The 25,740-nt window shown below is 34.5% G+C and overlaps 1 protein-coding gene across 1 annotated transcript in view; it reads right to left on the bottom strand.

The window, feature by feature from the left end:
* The window catches only part of LOC150098964 (bromodomain adjacent to zinc finger domain protein 2B-like), a 632,705-nt gene that overhangs the window by 501,800 nt on the left and 105,165 nt on the right, over positions 1 to 25,740 (bottom strand). The window contains exons 5-6 of the mRNA XM_090405782.1: positions 14,743 to 15,118; positions 275 to 403 (exon numbers count right to left, since the gene is read on the bottom strand). Coding sequence (XP_090261908.1) covers positions 275 to 403; positions 14,743 to 15,118 — 505 coding nt within the window. The remainder of the gene's footprint in view (positions 1 to 274; positions 404 to 14,742; positions 15,119 to 25,740) is intronic.

Raw genomic sequence — 25,740 nt, 5'->3', positions numbered from 1 at the left:
TATGAGGACTCAGATTCTGATTTAGAAGAGGTTTCAAGTGTGTCTTATTTAGCTCTTGAGATGAATTTCTGGGTTTTGAAGATTAAAAGGTGGGTACTCTTTTCTAGTTAGATTAGGTATTTGTTGCAATCAGACCTACTTATTACTTTATATTTAAAATACTGTAAATTCATTAGAATATTCAGTGCTAAAGTTTTTTTCCCAAGAAATGTGTACAAAAAAGGGGGTGCGTCTTGTACGCTGTATTACAGCAATATTAAACAAAAAAACTCACCATCCAAATCATCACCAGGCCTCTTCATACCTTTTCCAGATGATGAAGTTGGGACACTGCTAGTAGTACTTCCTGTGGCTGATTGCTCAGTGTCATCACTGTCAGAATTTTCATTCTCCCCTTCAGATTCTAGAAATAAGTTTCAATCACTAATACAATCTAAAAAATGGAAAGGCCACTTTCTCCTCACAATGAGGCAATGGCCTTCATTTAATTTGCACAAAATGTAATTCAAAAGCATATCACTGAAATCAACATTTATTACAAAGAAATTAATTTGATCAAATTACACAAGAATGTTGAACCTCAAAAAAATTTACAGGATAACATCAACTGTATCCTCTATTCTGATATGACATTGCATTCTTTAATAGCATATTTACAGATGGAATATTAAATACAAAGACAGCATAAACCTTGTTTTATACATGATTTCAAATTAAATCACTTGTATGTTCTCCAGTTCTTATTTGCATCTGTTGTCTGGATGGTGCAGCTGATATAAATGCCTTTAGAAGGAAAGTGATTTTCATCACCCCTGCTTGGAGACCTAAAAGTCATTTATCATCATGTTTCTCTAGACTGGAATATTCACATTTCTAACCTTTAGTCTACTAATGGTACTAATATGTTATATAACTTTTCATGGGTGGTGAGATTATCATATTACACACACAGAGAGAGAGAGAGAGAGAGAGATAAAGAGAGAGCTGTTTTGTCTTCTTTGTCTCAGTAATGCCAATTATGTCAACGTGGTACTTTTTCAATTCTTCTGCTAGTTCAATTTCCTTTCCATTAATACTCCATATATTGATTGTTCCTATCTTCAGTTCTTCTGATGATGGGGGTTTATTCTTCTTCTAGATATCAAGTTGGAGCTTGTTCCAGTAGCTGACTTTTTTACTGTTCACCCTGGTTCCCAGATGAAAACAGCAGTTGCCTTGTTTAACCAGGTGATGCCCCAGCAGGCATGAAATCTTATGTTGTATCATCATATGCATTTGTGGTTTAAGCCAATAGAGAGTATAATTTGGTGTCAGCTAAGTCCCAAATTGCCAGCTCATCCTCATTTGTTCAGTACGTAGTAGATACCTATTAACAGGGAACACCACATGAAGGTGAAGATTGGACATTAGGTCAAAAGCTCCAGTTTGGTCTCTGCATTCCTGAAAGGTGACATGGAGGTTTCCTCCAAGTTAATTTGGCTTTGACTAATAAGTGACCTCAGATATAAAAAAAATAATTTAAAAAAGAAACAGACTGGATGCTTGAGATGAACAGCGAGAAAGAGTGGATAGTAATCAAGGAAATAACTAAAAGATTAGTTGACAAAGTGTTAGGATTTACAAAATTACAACTATGCAAACCTTGGATTATATATGGAATGCATAATTTAATAGAAGAACAAAATAAATCAAGGAAGAAAAAAAAAATGTAACAGAGTTGAACATATAATTAAAAACAAGAGGAGCTGATAGGACATAGTGTATATTGCTGAACTATAATCCTAAAACAAAAAGTAAAGTAGTAAAATATAAAAAAAATTTAAAAAGGAAAATTACTTACTGGGAACAAAGAGATAACAGAGGAATGGAAGTAATATCTTGAAACCTTTACAAAATATGAATAGTGAAATTATCAAAACAAAATATGAACATGAAAAAGAAAATCTTGGATAAGAGATAAAGAAATTAAAAGAGAAATTAATGAATTATCTACCTGGAAAACTGCAGAAAGAGATGAAATATCTGAAATTTTAAAATGTCTGTAAGATGAACACAAGAAGCCTTATATAAGATGATTGGGTTAATCTGTCAAGAGGAACAGGAGGTACATGATTTCTTCTATGAGAGTTTGATATTAAAAATATCCAAGAAAGGGCCAGCATAGCATGAAATTTTGTCATACTGTACCATCATTTTATTGTGGTTTAAGCCAATAAGAATACAATTTGGTCGGCTAAATCCCAAATGGCCAGCCCATCCCCATTCATTCAGTATCCAGGTAGATACTTAACAAGGTTACTTACTACTATATTAACAGAATTAACTCACGTAAAATATTCTTTATTAGTAAAATTTTATCCTGAGTATCACAGGCATCATCAGTACAAGTAGAAAGGCTAATTAAACAATAACTGATATACTCACAAAGCGCCACCTAAGTAGCTAAGGTTAAATTTCCTAAATTTATTTAAAAAAAAAAAAACTTTTTTTAAAATAAAATAAATAAAATTTATATAGTGTATACAATTACAAAAGTTAGAAAAGATTTGCTGATTTATAGAGTATTATTTCCCACAAAGGGGAAAGACTTAGACCATCGGATCTGTTTAGGTTAGGAGAGTGAAGTAACGTTACACGTTTCTTTGTAAAGCAGTTCCACGAGGAACCGACTTTTGTGAATGACTTTTGTCTTGTTCCACTGAACTGTATGTCTAGTGTTGATGGCATGCTCTGCAAATCCAGACTTTTCAGGTTCCAGGTATTGAATATACGACTTGTGTTCTTCTAACCAGATCAGAGCAGATCTTCCACAAGAGCAGGGAATCTAGTAAACACCTGGATAGCTGAGGTGTGAGGAGGTCTTGTTCTTTGGAGACTTCAGGAATGTAGAGATTTTTCTGATGGGTCGAAAGGCCACACAAATATTTAGTGGTTTTAACACTTTAGCAATGTGTTCACTAATGCCTTGCACATAGGGGGGATAGGTATACGTGTCGTTTCTTCTGCATTTGAAGAGGATGCTGAAGCATGACAACTTAAAGCTCTTTTTATGAAGGAATTCTTATAACCATTGGATATGAAGGAGGAATTAATATATTGTAACTCTTTTTGTAATAGTTCTTCAGAAGAACAAACGGAGTGGGCTCTATGAACCAGTGTTTTTATAGTACATGCCTTTTAACTGGGATGGTGATGTGATTCAGCATGGATGTACGGGTCTGTATGAGTCTCCTTCCTATAGACTGTGAATTGTAGATTACCATCTGGTTGGCGAAGAATTAAGAGGTCTAGAAAGGCTAACTGCTTATTTACTTATACTTCTAGGGTGAACTGGATCCTTGGACGAAGTGCATTTATTTTTGAGAGAAACTGTTGTAATTCTTCCAAAGTGCCCTTCCATATGGCAAAAATGTCACCCACATACCTGAACCAAAGGTTAGGTCTGGGTGAAATGTCAAAGATACGTTGTTCGAAGTGCTCTATAAAGTAGTTGGCAATAGCAGAAGATATTGGATTACCCATTGCTGTTCCGTCGATTTGTTGGTATAACTGGTTTTTGAAGGAAAAATAACCGGAGTTTATTACAAATTCAAATAATTTGACTGTCTGGAGGAAATTCTTGGTGCAGTAATTCAATGCTGTCTGCCAACGGAACATTCGTAAATAGAGAAACAACATCAAGACTAATCATAATCTCCGAATCATCTAGATCAGAGGTCAGCAACAAAGTGCCCGCAGTGAATTTTTAGTGCACCCGTAGAGAAATTATTGTAAACTGCTTTGGAGCTCGCAGTGGTAATTTTGCAGCATAGATCGCAGTATATCTGAGAGATACATTCATTACCAGTATGTGCTAAAATGCAAGAAAAACATAAAGAAAAAAACACTGCAAATATAATACATGATGGTACAAATTAAGTGAATATTGAATCCAACATTATTTCATAGCCGAATATAGTAACTACAAGTTTCGCATTGAATATATAGAAACTAAAAGTTTCGGCGGATGCAAGCATAAGTAGTTCCAGACCTCTTTCCTTAGTATTTTCCATAAATGTAAAGCACATCTTGCAGAAGGACATGTATGATAAATATTGAATCCAACATTATTTCATAGCCGAAATATAGAAACTACAAGAGTTTCGTGCCGAATATATAGAAACTAAAAGTTTCGGCAGATGCAAGCATAAGTAGTGCCTTATGGGGAACTCGTAGTAAAGGTGGAGCAAGCTCCACTCTCTTTCCTTAGTATTTTCCATAAATGTAAAGCACATCTTGCAGAGGTCAGCAACCTTTTTAATATGAAGAGCGCAATATAAAATTTGAAAATTACGGAGGGCTCATGACACAGGCATTTTTTCTCTAATTTCAGGCTTAGAAATTCTATGATTAATTGTTTTTAAGAAAAATGAGATTTCAAATTTTAACATTTTATTTACCTCGCTTTTACAACATATTTTTGTCACATATGAATCAATATAAAATACCATAAAAAATAAAAATAAAAAATGAATACAAAAAGAATATTTATGTTCTTTTTGTATTCATTAATAAAGAACAATTAGAATGTATCTGTCAGATCAGATGTGAGCACCTTGCTTTATCAGTCATAATGGCAAATGTATTTGTTTATTATGCAATAATAGTGTGGCTATTTCTAAAAAAAGTAATATAGAAAGACATTTCAAAACCATTCATGCCAATTGTAATTTTAAGTTTAATAATTTAAATCAGGAGAAGTAGGCAACACAGCCCCCGCGAGGGTCATGGCGCCTTTAATGCTAAAAAGGTTGCCGACCACTGGTCTAGATGAAGATTGAAAATTTTATTTCTGAAATCCAAAGAATTTTTTATATATACATAGCAGTTCTTCTAGCTGAAGAAGTGAGTAAATCTGACAGGCCGCCCGAAGGAGGTTTTTAGTGTTTTCTTTTTATCTTCATCCCATATTGATATATTATCTATAAGAGCATTAAGTATTTTTATTTGCTGAATAGTCGCGGAGTAACACTGACATTTTACTCTCATATTCTCTTCTGTCTTGAATGACTACAGCCTTCCCTTTGTCAGCTTTCGTAATTATTAGGTTCTTGTTATTCTTCAACGATTTCAGTGCTTTTTGTTCAGCATACGACAGGTTCGGCCGAGGAGGCTTGGCATTAAAAAGAATTTTTGCACAAATCTTGTCCTGTAAGCTGTTTTTTGGGGTAAGGATCAAATACCTCTCTCTCTATGATATGGAAAAAAATCTACTATGGGTACCTTCTTCAGAGCAACAGCCAAATTATGACTTTTTGACAAAACAAAACGTTTGCTGTCTGTTAGCAGGCAGCCAGACACATTAATAACCACTCTATCTGTATCACAGACAATTGCTAGATTTGGGGTGGTTAACCACCTCAAATCTAGCAATTAAAATTTTCAGCCTCTAATACTGGTTCTATAGCGTTCTTGATATCTGCTATTTCTTTATTCAAGAGGACAAGAGATTTCTTTGCTTCTTGTAGCTGATAATTTAACAGTGACCTACTAGCCTTTAAATAAATCCGATGGGCTCTTTGAGACCTAAAACTTCTTTTAGTTTACAGCAGGTAGGAATAACCTGAGCCATCTTATAAGGGCTTTAAGAATATTATTCTGTTAATGCAATTCGCCTTCTTAACTAATACTTTACCGTAACTAGCACATTGTTTGTAAGTAGACTCTCCATGAAGTCTCGATATAAGTTTCGGTAAGGAAATACCGTGACTAGACATATTACTTACTATTATAATAATGGAATTAACTCATGTAAAATAGTCTTTATTAGTAGAATTTTGTCCCGAGTATCACAGGCATCATCAGTACAAGTACAATGGCTAATTAAACAATAACTGATATATTCACAAAGCGCCCCCTAAGTAGCTAAGGTTAAATTTTTCCTCAATTAATTTAAAAAAAAATTTTTTTTAAATAAAATAAATAAATTTTATACGTATTTGTGTGGCCTTTCAACCCCGTCAGAAAAATCTCTACATTCCTCACATCTCCAAAGGACAAGCTCTCACATCTCGGCTATCTTCCAGATTCCCTGCTCTTGTGGATTATCATATTTTGGACAAACAAGATCTGCTCTGATCCGGTTAGAAGAATACAAGCCGTATATTCAGTACCTTGAACCTGAACAGTCTGGACTTGCAGAGTATGCCATCAACACTAGACATAGAGTTTAGTGGAACAAGACAAAAGTCATTCACAAAAGTCGGTTCCTCGTGGAACGGCTTTACAAAGAAACATGTGAAACGTTACTTCACTCCCCTAACCTAAACAGATCCGATGGTCTACGTCCTTCCCCCTTGTGGGAGATAGTACTCTATAAATCAGCAAATTTTTCCTAACTTTTGTAATTATATACAATATATCAAAACTAACAGAAACAATAGATGAACTCAAAACAATCAAACACAGAATAGCGATTGGATGGACCACCATGGGAAAATTACAGAAAATCTGGAAAACAAACAAGATATCTAAACAAGCCAAAATCAAATTATATGAAGCAATAATTACCAACAGTCATCTATGGGGCAGAAGCGTGGACAGTTAAAAAAATAGAGGAGAAAAACTGCTGGCATTTGAAATGAAATGCTTAAGAAAAATAAATAGAACAAGTTGGATAGAAAAGAAAACAAACATCACAGTCAGAGAAGAACTATTGTATAAAAAGACAATAATAGAAAAAATTAGAAAACAATAACTGAGATGGTTTGGACACACTGTACGCATGGATGCAGACAGACTTCCTTACGTCCTAATCAATACTTTTCCAACTGAAAAAAGAAGACCTGGAAGACCAAGAATTACCTGGCTGAAATTAATAAAGAACATCTCGGGATGCAGAACATATAAGGAACTTTTTCGAACAGCAAGGAATAGAGAAGACTGGAAGATCCTGCTCAAGAGAAGACTCAACCTGTCTTAGACGGAAGAGAAGAAGAAGATACAATATATATATATATATATATATATAAATTTTATTTAAAAGATTTTTTTTTTTTTTTTTTTAAATAAATTTAAGAAATTTAACCTTAGCTGCTTAGGGGTGCTTTGTGAATATATAAGTTATTGTTTAATTAGCCTTTGTACTTAAAGGCAAAAATTCTACTAATAAAGAATATCTCACATGAATTAATTCCGTTATTATAATAGTAAGTAATATATCTACTTACGGTATTTCTTTGCTGAAACCTAACGGTGCACTATGAGAAAGTGACAAATGGGTATTAAATCAGAAGCCCTGGTTGATCTTTTGCATTCCTTCAAAGCTATGTGGAGGATCTCCTCTCAGTTTTACAGCTTTGACTCTTAAGCAAAATTTCATTTCGGTAATTTAGAACTTCAATTGCATTTAATTTATAAAAAAATTGGCTTCGAAAACCTGCCACCTGCAATATGACATACAAATATTTTTCAACATTTTATTATGGATACGCTATTGTTCAAGTCAATTATTTCTATATTAAGAAAGATGCATCAAGAAGATACTAGACTTTTGTCAAGGTGTTGTAAACAACTCAATTTATACAATATTAACCAAGGAGATAATTTCTTGCTCTTCTTATTATGGTAAGTTTTTTATACTATTCCATCCCCATAGCCTGTGGTCTTACGGTACAGTGTAGAGATGATCAGAGAGCTATTCCTGGCAGTAAAAGCGAACGCGCAAAGGCTAACCACATGTGCCTATATTTTAGTTCCAATTGGTCTTTTGGTTGCTCAGCTCCATGAGAGTGGTGAAAAGAGAAAAAGACAGCCCTAGTTTACATGATGATAAAGAGCTGAGGCCTTATTCATCAGTCTTTTCTTCCTCCTAATACTTTGAGGGTATCTTGGACTCTACACTACTCTTGGCCTAACACTCCTTCACTTTATCGTCTCAATAAAGATCAAAACTGGTCTGGATAGTGACCACTCCCATCATGCATAGCAATATAAGTCCAAAAGGAGAGGACTATGAATTATGGAATACTTAGGCAACTGATGTCAGGTCAACAGTCTCTCTCTCTCTCTCTATATATATATATATATGAAATTTAATTTTATCCTGCTCAAGACTAAATAGTGATCACTTCCAATTTCAAATCCTCTGTACACTCTGGTGTCCTGCACAAGGGAGAAAACATCACCATCGACAATAACATAGTCAATGAGACTTTTCTGATTTCTTGACTGTTCTCTCCATGTGAATTTGTGCACATTTTTATGTTGGAACATGGTGTTAGTAATAACCAGTCCATGTCCTGAGCAGAAATCTAACAAATATTTGCCATTATTATTAGCTTTTCTCTTTTTCCAAATTTTCCCAATATATTTTTGTATGTCTGACAATCATTTCCTACTCTGCTATTTAGATCCCCAACAAGAACCAACTTTTCCTTTTTCATTGTGTCAGATTCTTTCTCTAAAGCATTAAACAATTCCTCCACTTCTACCTTAGTAGAACCCTCTGTGGGACCATAGGCACAAATAAGTCTCATTGTCCAGTTCCCCATTCTGATATTTGCCCACATCACTCTACTTGAGACTGACTGCCATTCAAGAAGATTAGCTTCGTATTTAGTGTTGAATACTATGGCTACTCCTTCTTTTTCTTGATTGTCATTGCCTGAATATAACATTTTGTATTTATTGCTCAGAAAGATCTCGCCAGTTTTGGTCTTTTTTGTTTCAGTCACTCATATTATTATGTAGATCTGGTACTAATCTAATTCCTCAGCTACTTCCATTTCTTTGCCATTCAGACTTCTTATGTTGATAGTACCAATCTTTAACTCTGGTGATGTTGAGTTGAGGTGTTTTTTCAAATCTGCTCCAGCAGCTGACTTTTCGCTGTTCACCCTGATTCCCTGGTGAAAACAACAGGGGCCTTGTGTAACCAAGCGACGCCCCAGCCAGCATGAAATTTTGTCATGTTGTACCATCATTTTATAATTTGGTTTAAGCCAATAAGAATTACAATTTGGTTGGCTAAATCCCAAATTGCCAGCACATACTCATTAGTTCAGTATCCAGATAGATACCCAACAGGGTGCACCACGAGAATGGGAGGATTGGACATTAGGTCAGAAGCCCTGGTCGGTTCTCTGCATTCCTTTAAAGGCGATGTGGAGGTCTCCTTTCAGTTATACAGCTTTGACCCTTAAGCACCCCGAGAGAATTATTTAAAACAAATCTTATTCTGCAATTTCTGAAATCCCCACCGACTCTCATGATTATGATACCTCCTACCAACAGTCCAAGATCAGTCATTGAAGCAGTTGAAAATATCCTAGGAAGAAAATGCAGTATTAATCAACTTTGGATTACTTATGAAACAATACAGCTTTGTGATAAGCAGAGAATATTATGACCAATTCAACACATTGGGAACAATAATAAACAGTGTAATTATCTAAAAATAAATGGTTATGAGAAGAATGCAACAGAATTAAGGATAATATTCATAAAAATAACCATACCAAATGAGCATTTAAGAAATATTCTATTCATGAAAAATTAGAGAAAAGATGGTATGATTATTCAAGTGTGATGATAACTTGGACCAACAAAATTTAGAGGGAATTGTCCCCAATGATAGAGATCTGTGATTATCCTATGCTTAGAGAAGTAGAAATCTTAAGATAAAAGTCTGGAAAAACAGCAGGAAATGACAATATTCCAACAGAACTACTTAAAGGAGGGGATAGTGCACTCCATAAAATTTGCCAGCAGGGGAACACTGAGATTTGGCCAAAAGACTGGTGCACAGTTATTCTTATTCCCATTCCAAAAAAAAAAAAAAGGAAACACCAAAAAGTGCAATAATTTTAGGACAATTAGCCTCATCAGCCACCCAAGCAAAATGTTTTTTGGACATCTTACCCTCATGTAATGAAGAAGAAAAGGAATTTAATTTTTTGGACTTCAGGCTGACTTTAGAAAGAAAAGGAATACAATTGGCCATATATTTATGGGTTCACAGAGAATTCATTGCAAGGAAAAATCATCGTGAGAACTACTGATTGTAGAAAATGTTATTCACTAGACAATATTGCACTGATACCAATATATAAAAAGTAAATGCAGTGCAAGATAAATTTCCCCAAACATAGTTTTTTTATGTATTTATGTATTATTTATTTAGATTTTAATTAGATTTGCATAATAATTTTATTCTTATACAGTGAAAGCAATATTTTATTGATCGATGAGTTTCCTAATTTCTGTTTCATCTCAAAAAGTAAATATTCTTTCTTACTTAGATAACTACAGGTTCTGCAGATGGAATATTAATATTTACAAAACTGAAACTGGGTGGTTTAGAGAGAAAGGGCAGCATATTTAAGAGTATTTATTTGGGAACCGTTTACGGTTCGCAAATAATTACACATTTTATCTGAACTAATTCAGAAGATGTGTTTCAGTTATTGAATACATGTGTATTTTGAAAATGACTCCACTTTTCCTACATATTAAAGATATGCTGTAGGCTGTTATTTACAGAGCTTGTTTAAGATCATAGGTGTACTTTTGAGTAATTATATTAAATAAAATGATAATAAAATTACATAAATGCTATCATAATGATGTAAATCAGCATAAGCTAAATTACCATATATGGCTGCAATATGTCTTTACCTTTTCCTCCAATTCTAGTATTTTCAGATGAAGAAAATTATCTCTCACCTAATAACAATTACAAACATCTATGCCTATTGCAAGTTTTGACTCCAAAGCTCATTGGGAGAGGGTATGCTACCTAGTTGGTAGTTCATCATCATGGTTTATTTACAGTTTGTAAATAGGGAAATGAAGTAAATAAACAGGAATAAGAAATAATTAATTATTATATGTAGTTTTCTAGGCATCTCTGTTTTGAGCCAGTTGAGTTATTTCTCGTGGAGAGAGAGAGAGAATCTGTGCTGATAAGGTGGTTAATGTACAGCCAGAATTGTTTAATTAGTTTTCCTCTCTTTCTTTGTCCATTTGACGGGATGTATAAAACTAAGATGTCAAATTATGGAGAAGGAGGATGTCTCAGTTGATGTCCAAGCCAATCAAGTTGACATCTGCACTGGGTTTCAAACCAAGTGTTTTTGGTTTGCCTCTTCTAAAAGAGAGGAATTAGGAATGATCCTTCCAAGAGTAACCCAGTAACAGTCTTAAGCAGGTTGTATTAAAGCTATTAATGGTTTTTATTGCTTTGTGGGTGGAAAAATTCCATTTCTAAACCATATAAGAAGATAGCCTGAGAGGTTACTATATAAAGCTTAATTTTTATTTCCAAGGTAATGAGAGGCGATTTCTATATATTTCTTAGATTCTTATGTTGATTAAGAGCTTTATATTTTCTTAATATTATGTCATTTACAGTATTATTTATATTTGATCCTAAGTATTGGAAGTCTTCTATAATGATGGAACCTTGTACTGTATTTGTGAGTATTTTAGTATTATTTTCAGTTAACTGTCAATCCGAATATTTTTACGGCTTGGCATAGTTTGTCAAAGTGTTGTTGAACCTTGACTAAAGATAACTCTATTAATACTATATTGTCTGCATAGTGAGATTGTTAGCCGGTTGAGTCGGGTGTTAATGACATAATATTTCTGATTATAGTTTACTTTTGTATGGTTCACAAGAGAAGTAATTAATTATGTATTTCACTTTGGAAGCATCTATCTATATACGGTCATCCCTCAACTTACATCCATGATCCTATAAGGGAATAAATAACATTTTCGGCTATATATAGAGGACCTGAACCAAAAGTGCATACTCCTTAGCACTGTGACTATAACTGCTAAGGCACCAAGTCTCTTCCAAGTTGAAGGAGAAAGCAGAACCAGATTATGACTACGAATTCAACGCTTCTTCCAGTTGGTTCATGAGATTCAAGAAGAGTTTTGCGCTGCATAATGTGAAAATGTATAAGAATCTGTAAGTGCTAAGAAGGCTGCCAAGGAGTCTGTGAAAAAATTGGATAAAATTATTTGCCACAGCAAATATTTAATATGGATGAGACGTCTTTGTTTCGTAAAAAAAAAAAAAATGCCCGAGCGGACATTCATTCACAAAAAGCTGAAATCTATACCTAGTTTCAAAGCTGTTAATGCCCGTATTACGATTCTGTTAGGGGGGTAATGTAGCTGGATATAAATTGAAACCATTTGTGATATGGCACAGTGAGAATCCACAAATCTTCAATAACATTAGGAAGCCTACTCCCAGTTCATTATTGGAGCAAAAAGAAGTCGTGGATGACTCAAAAATTGTTTGAGGATGCCTTAATCAACTGTTATGCGAGTGAAAGAAAAAGCTATTGTGTGAAAGAAAATATAGAATTTAAAATTTCATTAATTCTGGGTAAAAGAAAGTTATCCAGAAATTGTAAGTCTTATAGCAGTGATCTTCACCAAGTTCAAGGTCATGTTTCCCCCTCCAAACACTAATTCATTGATCAAACCGATAGATCAGGGAGTTCTTCACAAGCCATTTCTGCCACTGAAGGAAATGAGCAGACTCTCATGCAATTTTGTAAAACATTCAATATTTATCATGCTATTAAAAATATTACTGTGGCTTGGGACGAAGTGACCTGTGAATGTATGATGGCATATGGAAAAAGACATTAAAAAGGTTTGTGCGTGATTTTGGAAGTTTGTAATAGTGGGCCTAGCAAACAATCTGAATCTCAAAGTGAATGATGAAGACATAATTCAACTCATAGAAAGTTCCCCTGAAGAGTTGACCAAAGAAGAATTGGTCGAACTGTAGGAACTGTTGCAGAAGAGGTAAAACGAGAAAAGTAAGAGGGAAAAGAGAAACAAGGAGAAGTAGTTAAACAATTCACAGTGAAGGGTCTTGCAGAAATGTTCTCTGCAGTTAGTGATGTTCTCAAAATGGTTGAAGACATTAACCCCAATGTTGAATGCTATTTATTAGTAGAAACGAAAGTACATGACGAGTTTGCTTATTATGAACAAATTTATGATGAAAAGAATAAGAGGAATAAGCAAAGCACAGTACAGTTTTATAGTAAGGTTTATAAAATAAATGACAGTATACTTATTACGGTTAAGTCCCTAACCCCTATAACTCTGTTGATTTAATGCATAGACTTACGTCCTGCCGGATGGAACGGAACCCGGACGTAAGTCGAGGGATGACTGTATTTTGTTTTTCAGTAAAAAAAAAGATTAAATATAAAATTTCTTAGTGTCATAAAACACTAATATTGAAGCCGCAGATGAAAATTTACTTATGCTGATTTACATGATTATGATAGCATTTACGTAATTTTATTATCATTTTCTTTAATATAATTACTCAAAATTGCAGCTATGATCTTAAACTAGCTCTGCAAATGATAGCAGCATGCAAGATGTCTTTACTGTGCAGGAAAAGTGGGGTCATTTTCAAAAGAGACATGTATTCAATAACTGAAACACGTCTCCTTCTGAATTGGTTCAGATAAAAAAATACATCACACCTCGGTGGCTGTCTGAAAGTGCAGAACAGAAAAATAGCGAACGGTTAGAAAAATAAATATTCTTAAATATTCTGCCCTTTCTCCCTAATTATTCTTATATATTTTGTTCTCTCTAATAACTATTCTAGCTATTAATAGAATAGTTAATAGGAATATGTAAATAGTTAACTATAAATATTAGTTGGGTGTAACTATTATCCCTTAAATATTTAAGAATATTCTTAAATATGGTACTCTTTCTCCCTAATCATTCAATCCTAGTTTTGTAATAATTAATATTCCATCTACAGAGCCTGTAGTAAGAAATATTAATAATTTTATACAGATTAAAAAAATTTCACAACGCTAAATATAATCGAAATAATACATGAATATTTTTTTTTCATATATGGGAATGACATAAAATAGGATTTGAAATTTTTTTGCGATAAATTGTCCAGACACGATATTTATGCTCTATATCCTTACTGACACATATAGAACATAATAAAGTAATGTGCCATGATACTATTGACCTAAAGAAAGCATTTGATTCTATTTGACTTGATGCCTTTTGGAAAATTTTGCAACATTATGGAACAGACAGCAAAATAATATGACACACTTAATTGCTGTACTCAACTTCTGAAATGATGGTTGAAATCAAGGGGAATTATAGCGCTCTCTTTCCAATGGAGCATGGAGACAGGCATGCAAATTTGAACTGAATATGTCGTAAATGAAGCCCTGAAGAACTGTGATATTGGAGTGATAGTAGTAGGAAGAAGAATAAACCACCTAAAGTTTGCTAATGATATTGATATTATCTTCTAGCGGAAAACAAATCAGATCTTCAGGAAATCATCACAAAATTAGCTTATACTCTTAAAAAACATGGCTTAACCGTAAGTATCCAAAAATCAAAAACAACAGCAAATATCTGTGCTTCTGACCAAGAAGGTGTTGTAGCAGAAACTGCAAAAATCCTATTTGAGGATACATTCATAGAAGAAGTTGATCAGTTAAATACAATATCTTTAATAAAGATGAAAGATAGCACTCCAAAACACAATGGACAGTTAACAAACTTATAAATACAAACAGATTATGCCTTAATGACACACTAGTTAATTCAGTACTATATGGAAGTGAAACTTGGTCAAGCTATAGTACATTAGTACCATGTATCGGAAGAGGTTTGAATAAGGAATAATGTCTACTGTACTCATGATGTTTCAAAGTGGAAACTTACCGCTGACAGAAGAATGCTCTCCTTTACACTGTAGGTTAAGATCTTTTTTCTCTTCCAGCCTTTTAATTCTTGTACTCGATCTGACTTTTTCCCTCAATGGATTTCTAATGTTGGATGAGATACCTTTCAGTTCTGCTTCTATGTCATTATCAATCTGAGAAGATAAACCTTCACTAGTACCATTTGGCTCATTTGTAAGATTTTCATGTCCAGGAATAGTTTTAATTGATGTTAGTTCTGTATTTCCTTTTGAAATTGAAGATGTTTTGGAAACAGCATTTACTTCATTTTTCTTGCATGAAGTAAGCAGTGAGACAACAGTATTATCCAGCTGAAACTGCATTGCCTGAGAATTTGCTTTTTCACTACCAGGTCCCTTGAGAGAGAGAGAAATTAAATAATCAAATAATAATAATCATTTTTATTATTAAGTATCAATAATAATAATAAAGAGAACAATTATCTTTTTAAACATGGAATTTGGTCAAAATAACAAAAGGTTTATTCAATTGGAACAACGGGAATAACACAATTATTTTTTACTTTTCTTTTTCTTTTTTTAATTTTGCAACATCTAAGTAGAATCATATTAAAAAACCCACAAAACTTTATGCTAAGTTGATCATAGAAAACATCTTATAAGCCAAATATTAGAAAGACAATGTAACACCTTTAAATAACAGCTTTCTGAAAAATTACAAGATACTAAAATAAGCTAAAGTATTTTGCATTTTTGTAAAACTTTTTAAATAAAATGCATTGCAAGTGAAATCAATTAGGAGATTGAAGCTATATAACTTTTAATTTTGATGAAAGCAATTAGTTACCATGTCCTTCAGATGGGTTTTTTAAATATTTTTACTGATGTCCTATTAAATTATGGCAGCTATTTAATTCAGCAAATCAACAGAATTTTCATGATTTCAGAGGATTTAAAAATAACCAGCTTATTTCCAGCTTATACAATTTTTCATTTTTGACTGCATTATCACATTCAAGATGTGTACTTTATGATTTCTGATTAGAGTTTTCAGGCAAAGTAATTTTTTCAAGATGATGACCACCATTTTAATAAAAAGGTAGGTGTTCTGAGTGCTCTTTTCCCCCATTTTTTTACTCTGCTTTGCAATCCCTAGAATGAATGCATAGAAGAATGCTTTTTATTTATCAGCACAGGAGAATGCTAATTTTTATATATTTGCAAAAAATTAAAAGCAGCTAACACTAAACCCCCAAAAAATTAGGCAGGGAGACCAAATAAAAATTAGAAATTTTTATAAGAGATATTCCTGATAGATAACCATGATGCAATATTAGTCTCATTCTGTCATTTTTATCCCTTCAGCCTAGACTGCCTTAAGTGATACAAAGTAAGCAAATTACATGTTCAAAGTTTTTACGTCACCAATATTAACATAAAAGTAGAATAATGGGGTGCTTAAGGGTCAAAGCTGTATAAACTGAGAGGAGACCTCCACATAGCCTTTAAAGGAATGCAGAGAACCAACCAGGGTTTCTGACCTAATGTCCAATCCTCACCTTTTTGTGGTGAACCCTGTTGGGTATCTACCTGGATAATGAACGAACGAGGATGGGTTGGCAATTTGGGATTTAGCCGACCAAATTGTATTCCTATTGGTTAAACCAAAATACAAAATGATGGTACAACATGACAAAATTTCATGCTGGCTGGGGCGTTGCCCGGTTAAACAAGGCCAACGTTGTTTTCGCCAGGGAACCAGGGTGAACAGCGAAAAGTCAGCTACTGGAACAAATCTGAAAACACAACCCAACTCATCATCACCAGAGTTAAAGATCAGTATTATCAACATATGAAGCCTGAATAGCAAAGAAATGGAGCTAGCGGAGGAATCAGATAAGTACCAGATCGACATAATAGGAGTGACTGAAACAAAAAAGACAAAAACTGGTGAGATCTTTCTGAGCATTAAATACAAAATGTTATATTCAGGCAATGACAATCAAGGAAAAGAAGGGGTAGCCATAGTATTCAACACAAAATACGAGGCTCATCTTCTTGAATGGCAGGCAGTGTCAAATATCAGAATGGGGAACTGGACAAGGAGACTTATTTGTGCCTATGGTCCCACAGAAGGCTCTACTAAGGTAGAAGTGGAGGAATTTTTTGAGGCTCTAGAGAAAGCTACTGACACAATGAAAATGGAAAAGTTGGTCCTTGTTGGGGATCTAAATAGCAGAGTAGGAAGTGATTGTCAGACATACAAAAATGTTTTGGGAAAATTTGGAGAAAAGAGCAAAGCTAATAATAATGGCAAATAACTGTTGGATTTCTGCTCAGGACATGGACTGGTTATTACTAACACCATGTTCCAACATAAAAATGTGCACAACTTCACAAGAAGAGAAGAGGCAAGAAATCAGAAAAGTCTCATTGACTATGTTATTGTTGAGAGCGATGTTTTCTCCCTGGTGCAGGACACCAGAGTGTACAGAGGATTTGAAATTGGAAGTGATCACTATTTAGTCTTGAGTAGGATAAAATTGAATTTCATATTGAAAAGAATAACATGTAAGAAAGTTTTAAAGCGAATAAAAGTTGAGCAGCTCTCAGATGTGAACTGTAGACTAAAATACACAAAGATTATTGAAGAAAAAATGAAAGAGTTTGAGAACAGGAATCAAACCTTGGAGATTCAGTGGCAAACTCTGAAGAAAACATTGAGTGTGCCAGAGAGGCATGTGGCGAAGTTGTCTGCAAGGATAGAAAAATTAGAACTCCATGGTGGGCAAAGGAAGTTAAAGAGGCAGTGAAGGAAAAGAAGAAAGCTTATCAAAAGTTCCTGGCAAATAAGTCAGCTTGTGCTCTTAGAGAATACAGAGACAAATGTAAGAAAGCTAAACAGTGTGTAAAACTAGCTAAACAAGTCATGGGAGGACTTTGGCAAGAACATAGAAAATAAATATCAAGAAGGCAGCAAAATATTCTGGAGGTTGTTGAAGAAGCTTAGAAACGGAGGAAAGAGTGCTGTAAAAGGAGTTAGAGATGATAAAGGTGAAATGAAAACGGGAGAAAAAGATATCCCTGAAGTATGGAGTAGTTAATTTGAAAATTTGCTAAATGAAACAAGCAGTGATGACAGCACAGTGATAAAAAACACTGACCAGGCATGCAGTCAGATATACATATCCATATTTCAAGTAGAAAAAACCATCAAAGGCTTGAAATGTTGAAAGGTAGCAGGAGTAGATGATATTTGACCAGAAATGCTGAAGTATGGTGGTATAAAAGTCTTACAGGAGCTACACTGCATAATTCAGAATGCCTGGAGAACGGGATGAATTCCCAATGATTGGAGTAGAACTGTCATAGTACCTATATATAAAAAGGGAAATAAAACTGAATGTGAGAATTACAGATATATATCCTTATTGAGTGTTCCTGGTAAGATATATGCAAGTATAGTTGAGAAACGGTTGAGAAGAATTGTGGAAGAAAAGCTTGGTGAAGAACAAGCTGGATTCAGCAAATAGAGGCTGTCAGGATCAGATCTTCACTTTAGAACAAATAGTGGAGAAATCATGGGAATATAACAAAGATGTGTATTTAAGTTTTGTCGATCTGGAAAAGGCATATGACAAGGGGGCCAAGAGAGAAGCTATTCAATACTCTACAGTTATATGGTGTTAATGGGGCATTATATCAAGCAATACTTAGTCTTTATTTGAGTTGTAAGTCAGCAGTTAGAATTGAAGGAAGTACAGCAATATGGTTTAATGTTAAATCTGCTGTGAGACAAGGATGAACATTATCTCCTCTGTTATTCATTATCTATATGGATCACATTATGAAGGAAATTGGTATTAAAAACGATATCAAAATTGGAGATGTTATAATGTCAGCTCTTTGCTTTATGCAGATGATGTTATACTTCTAAATAAATCTGCTACAAGTCTGCAAGATTCTCTGACTAAATTGAATAACTGTTGTAATAGATATGGTATGAAGGTCAGCTATAAAAAGACAAAGACAATGAAAATAGGTAGAATCGTTGAAAATGTCAATTGCGTTATGAATGGAGAACCTGTGGAACAAGTAAACATTTCAGCTACTTAGGCACGATTTTTAGTGAAGATGGTAGATTAAATATGGAAATAGACAACAGAATCAACAAAACTGGTATGGTAGGAAGTCAATTGAATAAATTCATATGGAATAAGACAGAAATTGGTCGGAACACTAAATTAGCTGCATACAAGACAGTGTTCAAACCAGTTTTAATTTATGGATCTGAGAGCTGGGTCAGAAGTAAAACACTTGACCAAGTACTAGAGACCGCAGATATGAGAGTCCTGAGAAAGATTATAGGCGTGAACAGATGGCATCAATGGCAATATCATATTAAAAACGAGAATATTAGGAAAGAACTTGACATTGCCAGCATCCAGGAATGCATTAGCAGAGCTAATCTCAGGTGGTATGGTCATTTAAACAGAATGGGCGAGGAAAGATAAGCCAAAACAAGTGTTCTCTTCCAAGTTGGCAGGAAAACGACCCAGAGAAAGGCCAAGATATAGGTGGATTGATACGGTACAAAGTGCCTTAGACGACAGAAATATAAGATCTGATAATATTGGAGTCTTGACAAGTGACAGACTGATCTGGAGGAAAATTGTAGATAGGAAGTTAGTAATGATGTAAATTTTTCATGTAATACTATCATTTCCTGTACACCCCTTGAGGGTACATGGCAGGAATTTGATGATGATGATGAAGTAGAATAACATTAAAAATATTATTTTTTACTTTTATACAATAACTTAGCTATGTGAGCAATACAGTTTTTCATAACACTAGGGTAACCAAAGAAATGGTGCAGTACAGTTTGAAGGGCTTATAAAATTTTATTTTATTTTAACCAATTCTACTTAGCAAGGCCATTAAAACTAACAAGCACTCACCACTTAAATGTTAATTATTTTCAAAGGATATAATGTTTCATTGAAGACAGAAGAAACAGGGTAGGTGGAGCAGTATTATTATTATTATTGTTGTTAGCTGAAGAACCAACAAAAAATGAACTTAAGAAAGAAGTAGATCTGAGGGAGATGGTTCATTTGAGGGTGTCTGGTGTGAGATAGAGACCAACAAAATATACTGTTGCTGCTGCTGCTATAGCTCTGGGGATCCAAATGAAGATGTAGATGTCATGCATCATCAGATTAGTACAATGAATGCAGGCCAAGCAATTAATCATTATCATTGGAGATTTCAACTATAAGGATACAGAGTGGAAGAGAAAAAGGGCACATGGCAAGATGGAAATGGAATTTATACAGTACTAACAGAAAATTGCCCAAAACAGCATGCAGTGGAGGGGACCAGGAGTTTGATAGTGATAGATATCTTAGAACATGAAATTGGATAACTTCAGTTATCCAATTTCATAAATCATGAAGAGGATTCAGAGACAAGACCAAGCTGGTGACAGGTCTGTGGAATGCTTCCTATGAGGATAGATCGAAGATGTGTGGGTTACAGAGTTTAGTTGACAGATGGAGAATAGGGGCATGGTAGAAACTTATAAGTTACTAAAGGAATTTTATAAGATTAACACAAAAGAAATATTTCAATAGATGAATAGCAGCAATGGAACAAGGTCACCCCTGGAAGAATGTGGTTAGTAAGAGTGTCTGGACTAGGTTCTTTGCTTGGAGAGTGGTGAATGAGTGGAATGATTGCAAGAGGTAGTTCTGAGTGCCCCATTGGTGAATAAGTTTAAGGAGAGGTATGATAGGGTCACCGGGGTTTCTTAGAGATTAGGTGGTGGTAGAAAGGATTCAGAGATGAGTGATCAAGCTGGTCACAGGTTTGTAAAATGCTCCCTATGATGATGATGTTGAAGGTGTGTAGGTTACAAAGTTTAGTTGATAGTCAGAAAAGAAGGGAGATGATAGAAACGTTTAAGATATTAAGGAGGTTTTATAAAATTGATGCAAAGGAAATTTTTCAATATATGACAAATAGAGAACCAGGGGTCATTTATTGAAGTTGTGGAAGAGTGTGGTTAGCAAGGGTGAATTGGTTAGTTTTTTTGCTTGGAGAATGAAATGGACTGCCAGAATTAGTTGTGAGTGCTCTGACAGTGAATGAGTTTAAGGAAATGTATGATAGGTTTTGCATGTATAAACATTAATAAGGGTCTCCCACAACGAGTCTCCAGATGACAGTTACATTTTACTCTGAAAATTGTTTGGTAACATCACTCTTAAAATGAGATCATGAGTTTGGAAAACACATTTCATCATGTGCACCTTTTGTTGTGATTCTATACATTGCAATAAAGGCTTTGCCATTCCTTACACCAAACAACCTTGCTAACTAAAGTAGTTTGAATAAGATTTTTTTGGCAAAGAAAGTATGATATCTGAGATATTCAATCCAAATAATAATGTAATGGACTATAGTTCGCCCACCGTTTCCAGGTCCCTGCTTCGCGTCTTTCCAAGAATAGTCGATTCATGCTGAAGGGGAGAAAAAAATGAAGGACGTCCGAAGTGGTCGCCAACACACAAAATCACGTGCTTTATAGGTAAAATTTTCCAACTGTTATACAAGCAACATAGTTAACTACAATAATCATAAAAGAGAAGTTAATTTTCCGACCGGTAATAATAAGCAACTCATCCCACTATACGGACTGATTACCCTATTATCGGAATGGATTCTTCTTTTTCTGAGATGCGCAGAAGTGTCAAGGTACCTCAAATCGGTGGGTGAACTATACAAGTTTGAGAAAATTATATAAAAGAGATGGTGCTCCTAAAATTACTAAAACTTTATGGTTTTATTTTCAAAAGAGAACATTCAGGTTATCTAATAACTTCTATAACCCCTTCCCAACCTTTAATTCACTATTTCCTCATCACACAGACTATCAGTACCTGATGCATGCTTCCTGCAGACATTCCTTGGATGCAATTTACCATTAAGCAGTTTGTTTCTCATTACTCAGCAAAGTTGCAACTTCAAACTCAGTGCAAAACTGTTCTTTCTTCAGAATATTTTGTTATATATACCAAAAATTACAACCTTCACTTCATTGAGTCCCATGCTAGTGAGTTTCTTATTAATATAGAACATAAACAGCAGCTGGTTATAATTTTTGGAGTCTTGATTTACTCAAGTAATGCACAATATCATAATTTATAATGTCGGATTGCTATCAGATCTGACATAATTTTTGCTAAAAGGATGAAAAGGGTTAGCATTACAACATTTAAAAAAAAAAAATTGAAATAAATAAAAATAAAATAATAATCAAGAAAGTAGCAAAGAATAACAAATTCTAGGACAATCATGAAATATATCACCCCCCCCCCATTTATATGCTGAAGAATTCAGTAAAATGTTAACTTATGGAAAAATTCATCTCATAACAGAAAACTTAATATAAATACTGAAACTCATTCCAAAATATTTTATCGTTTCTTATGATTTTATAAATATATATATATATACACACACACACACACACACATACACTCTGGTATAAAAAATACACAATAAAAGTACAAATGTATTTTTAAACAACACACATGAATACAACCAGGTACATAAAAATATATTCATTCAGTCATCAGCAGCGAGTATAGAACCCTAGTGTTAGGTGAAAGTGAATGTTGTATATGGTGCTTGAGTCATCAGAATTCAGCAGTTTGGATCTCTTCAGATATCACACTGCATTATTTAATATATAGCAGACAGTAACCCACACACATATATGTATGTGTGTGCATGTGCACTACTTTCTACTTTCTTTTCAAAATCCAATGTGATGGTTTTTATATTTTGATGTGAAATGTCATCATTATTTTGCTCAATGAGTGTAGGGGATATTACAGCAACTCTACATAATTCAGTTATTGCTTGCTATTATTACTAGCTTTCTATCACATATATCTGTTCGTATTCCAGATTATCAACTTCCAGTCTTCTAGGGTAGAACTAATGACGTCAATCGCCTAAGATCTCAGACTTCGTGTAGACTCTTAAGTCAGTTGCTAGTAGTGCTGTAATTATGATGTGAATCATGTAACATATGCAGTACATATCGTTTCATTATTAATGGTTCTTGTACTATACTTCTACAGATTAAGTATTCTGCATTTGTTTAGAACCATCTGACACATTTGATAAAAATGCTAGCTCTAAGTAAAACACTTGACCAAAGACCACAGATATGAGAGTCCTGAGAAAGATTAGAGGCTTGAACAGATGGCATCAATGGCAATATCATATTAAAAACGAAGTCTGCGGAGTTAGCCTAGTGGCTATGTGCTTCGCAACCATATGCCTGGGGAAGGAGTGTCCTGGGTTCGATTCCCATCGCCGACGTGAGGAGCTTAAGAATCTTCCTGAGCCATAGCCAAGTTAGTTGGTCTTGGGCGTGGACAGCAGGGTTTTTTTCTACACCATTTTATCTGCGGTTTTTCATCCCGCAAGCAGGCAAACCGACCCCGTGAACACACGGATCTACAGCCATAAATACTCAAACCCCAATGGGGGGGGGGCTCAACTCACCCCAATAGGGATGGGGAAGAAAAAGGAGGAAACTCCATATGAATAAATAAAAAAATAAATAAATTTAAAAAGAAGATATTAGGAAAGAACTTAACATTGTTAGCATCCAGGAATGTGTTAGCAGGGCTAATCTCAAGTGGCATGGTCACTTAAACAGAATGGGAGAGGATAGATTAGCAAAACAAGTGTTCTCTGCCTTTTCTCTGTAAGAAAATGACTCAGAGGAAGATATAGGTAGATTGATACAGTAAAAAGTGCCTTAGAAAATAGAAATATAAGATCTGATGACGACGTTGGAGTCTTGACATACAACAGATTGATGGGAGGAAAATTGTAGATAGGAAGTTAGTCGTGATGTATAATATCCTGTACACCCCTTGAGGGTATATATCAGGAATTTGACGATGAGAAAAAAAAAAAAAAAAAAAAAAGCAATGCCTTTTATTCCCCTATATGGAGTAGTCAAAACGTGGGCTCTTCTATCTAACTTTCTAACTTTTTAAAGAGTGGAGTGGGGGTTCAATCTCCAGAAGTGGCCAATCAGAGATAGCTGGCCCAAGAATATCACTAATTACACTGGGCAACAAAAAAAAAAAAATTTTTTTTCTGCTGATTATGATCTGACGCTTGTTTTTTTTACTAATTTGGGTGCGCTGATTTCAAATATCAAACTCATTTTTCTCTATCACATCAGGTTTTCCCTCTATGGCATTTTCTTTTTGCTAATTTGTAAGTTTTTGATAGGTTTAAGGAGGCAGTACTATTTAGAGGATCAAAAAAATCTATTTTTTTAATATTACTTTCCGAACGTGTGCACTTTTAAAAATCTGTTCCTAACTTTTTATCAAGAAATTCGGAAAATTCCTGAAGATATAGCCTATTATTCAAAGCAGTGCGCAGATCAGAATCGGAGCGTTCACCACTCTCACTTGTTAGTAAATGAATAAATGCGTAAGAACCTGCAAAGGCATGTACTGGCGCTTTGAATGCGAGAGAGGCCGATAACCGACCTAATACATTTAGATGATGAAAAGTAGGCGATGACAACTGCCTAAAACAAATGAATGCTATATGCGTCATAGCAGACAAAGAATGATCAAAATCAGTCAATCGTTAATCGATCATGAAAGTTGAGCGCTTATAACGTTTTAATAAAGTCTCTGGGTTTTTTTGTCATGTTAATTGCATGTTAGTCAGCAGTGAAGAAAATACATCATGTCTACTACTCGAAATTGTGTCAATAGTGTAGATTCCTTCTGCTACATTTGTGGCAGCTTTACTGTTCCCAGTCAAAGGACAAATATCACTGATTTCATTAGGAAAGTGTACTTTGCATACTTTGACGTAAAAATTGCAGATCAGGACAAGTCATGGGCTCCAAATAAAGTGTGTAAGTCATGTGTAGAAAATTTACGACAGTGGAGCAAGGGAAAACACCAAAAATTAGCTTTTGGCATTACAATGATTTTGCGTGAACCGAAAAATCACGTAGAGGATTGCTATTTTTGTTTAATTCAGACTTCTGGTTATAATAAGAAGAATAAGAAAAAAATTGTGTATCCAAATCTCGACTCAGCAATTCGGCCAGTTGCTCATTCCAATGAAATAGCCATGCCAATTGATAAAGGATTTCCTTTACTTGAGAACGAGCATGATCAGGATATGCCAGATGTTCTTGAGGAGCAAGACCCGGATGGTGAGTTAGACGATGAAAATTTAATTTCTAGTTCTGGACCGCAACGTTTTACTCAAGCGGAATTGAATGACTTAGTAAGAGATTTGGGCCTATCAAAGGAATCATCGGAACTGTTAGCTTCAAGATTAAATGAAAAAAACTTACTGGAGCAAGATACGAACATAACTTTTTATCGTAGTGTGTCAATGTGTCAGGTTTACTAACTGAAAGGAGTGTTGTACAATATCACCCAAATGAGTGGCGTTTATTTATCGACACTTCAAGTAGAAGTCTCAAGTGTGTCTTACCACACAATGGGAATGTATATGGCTCAATTCCTATTGGCTATTCAGCCCACTTAAAGGAAACATATGAGGACATTAAAAAGGTTCTGAAGTTATTAAAATATACAGACCATAACTTGATCATCTGTGTGGATCATAAAATGGTGAACTTTTTACTTGGCTTTCAAAGAGGATTTACAAAGTTTCCGTGTTTTCTATGCTTCTGGCGAGCTAGAAACCAACACTGGAGTCAGAAACATTGGCCTCTTAGAATATCCTTAAATGTTGGAGAACAGAATGTTATAAATCAACCTTTAATCAACAGAGAAAAAATCATTTTTCCACCTCTACACATCAAACTAGGTCTTATGAAGCAGTATGTTAAAGCTTTAGATTTACAAGGTGACTGTTTCCAATACATATGTGAAAAATTTCCACGACTTAGTTATGAAAAAATTAAAACAGGTGTATTTGAT

The sequence above is a fragment of the Typopeltis vanoorti genome, chromosome 15 (assembly GCF_054136105.1).
Source record: "Typopeltis vanoorti isolate ZY-2024b chromosome 15, IOZ_Tvanoo_1.0, whole genome shotgun sequence".
NCBI lineage: Eukaryota > Metazoa > Arthropoda > Arachnida > Uropygi > Thelyphonidae > Typopeltis > Typopeltis vanoorti.
Note: the sequence above shows the minus strand (reverse complement) of the source record. Positions and strands in the feature narration are given on the sequence as shown.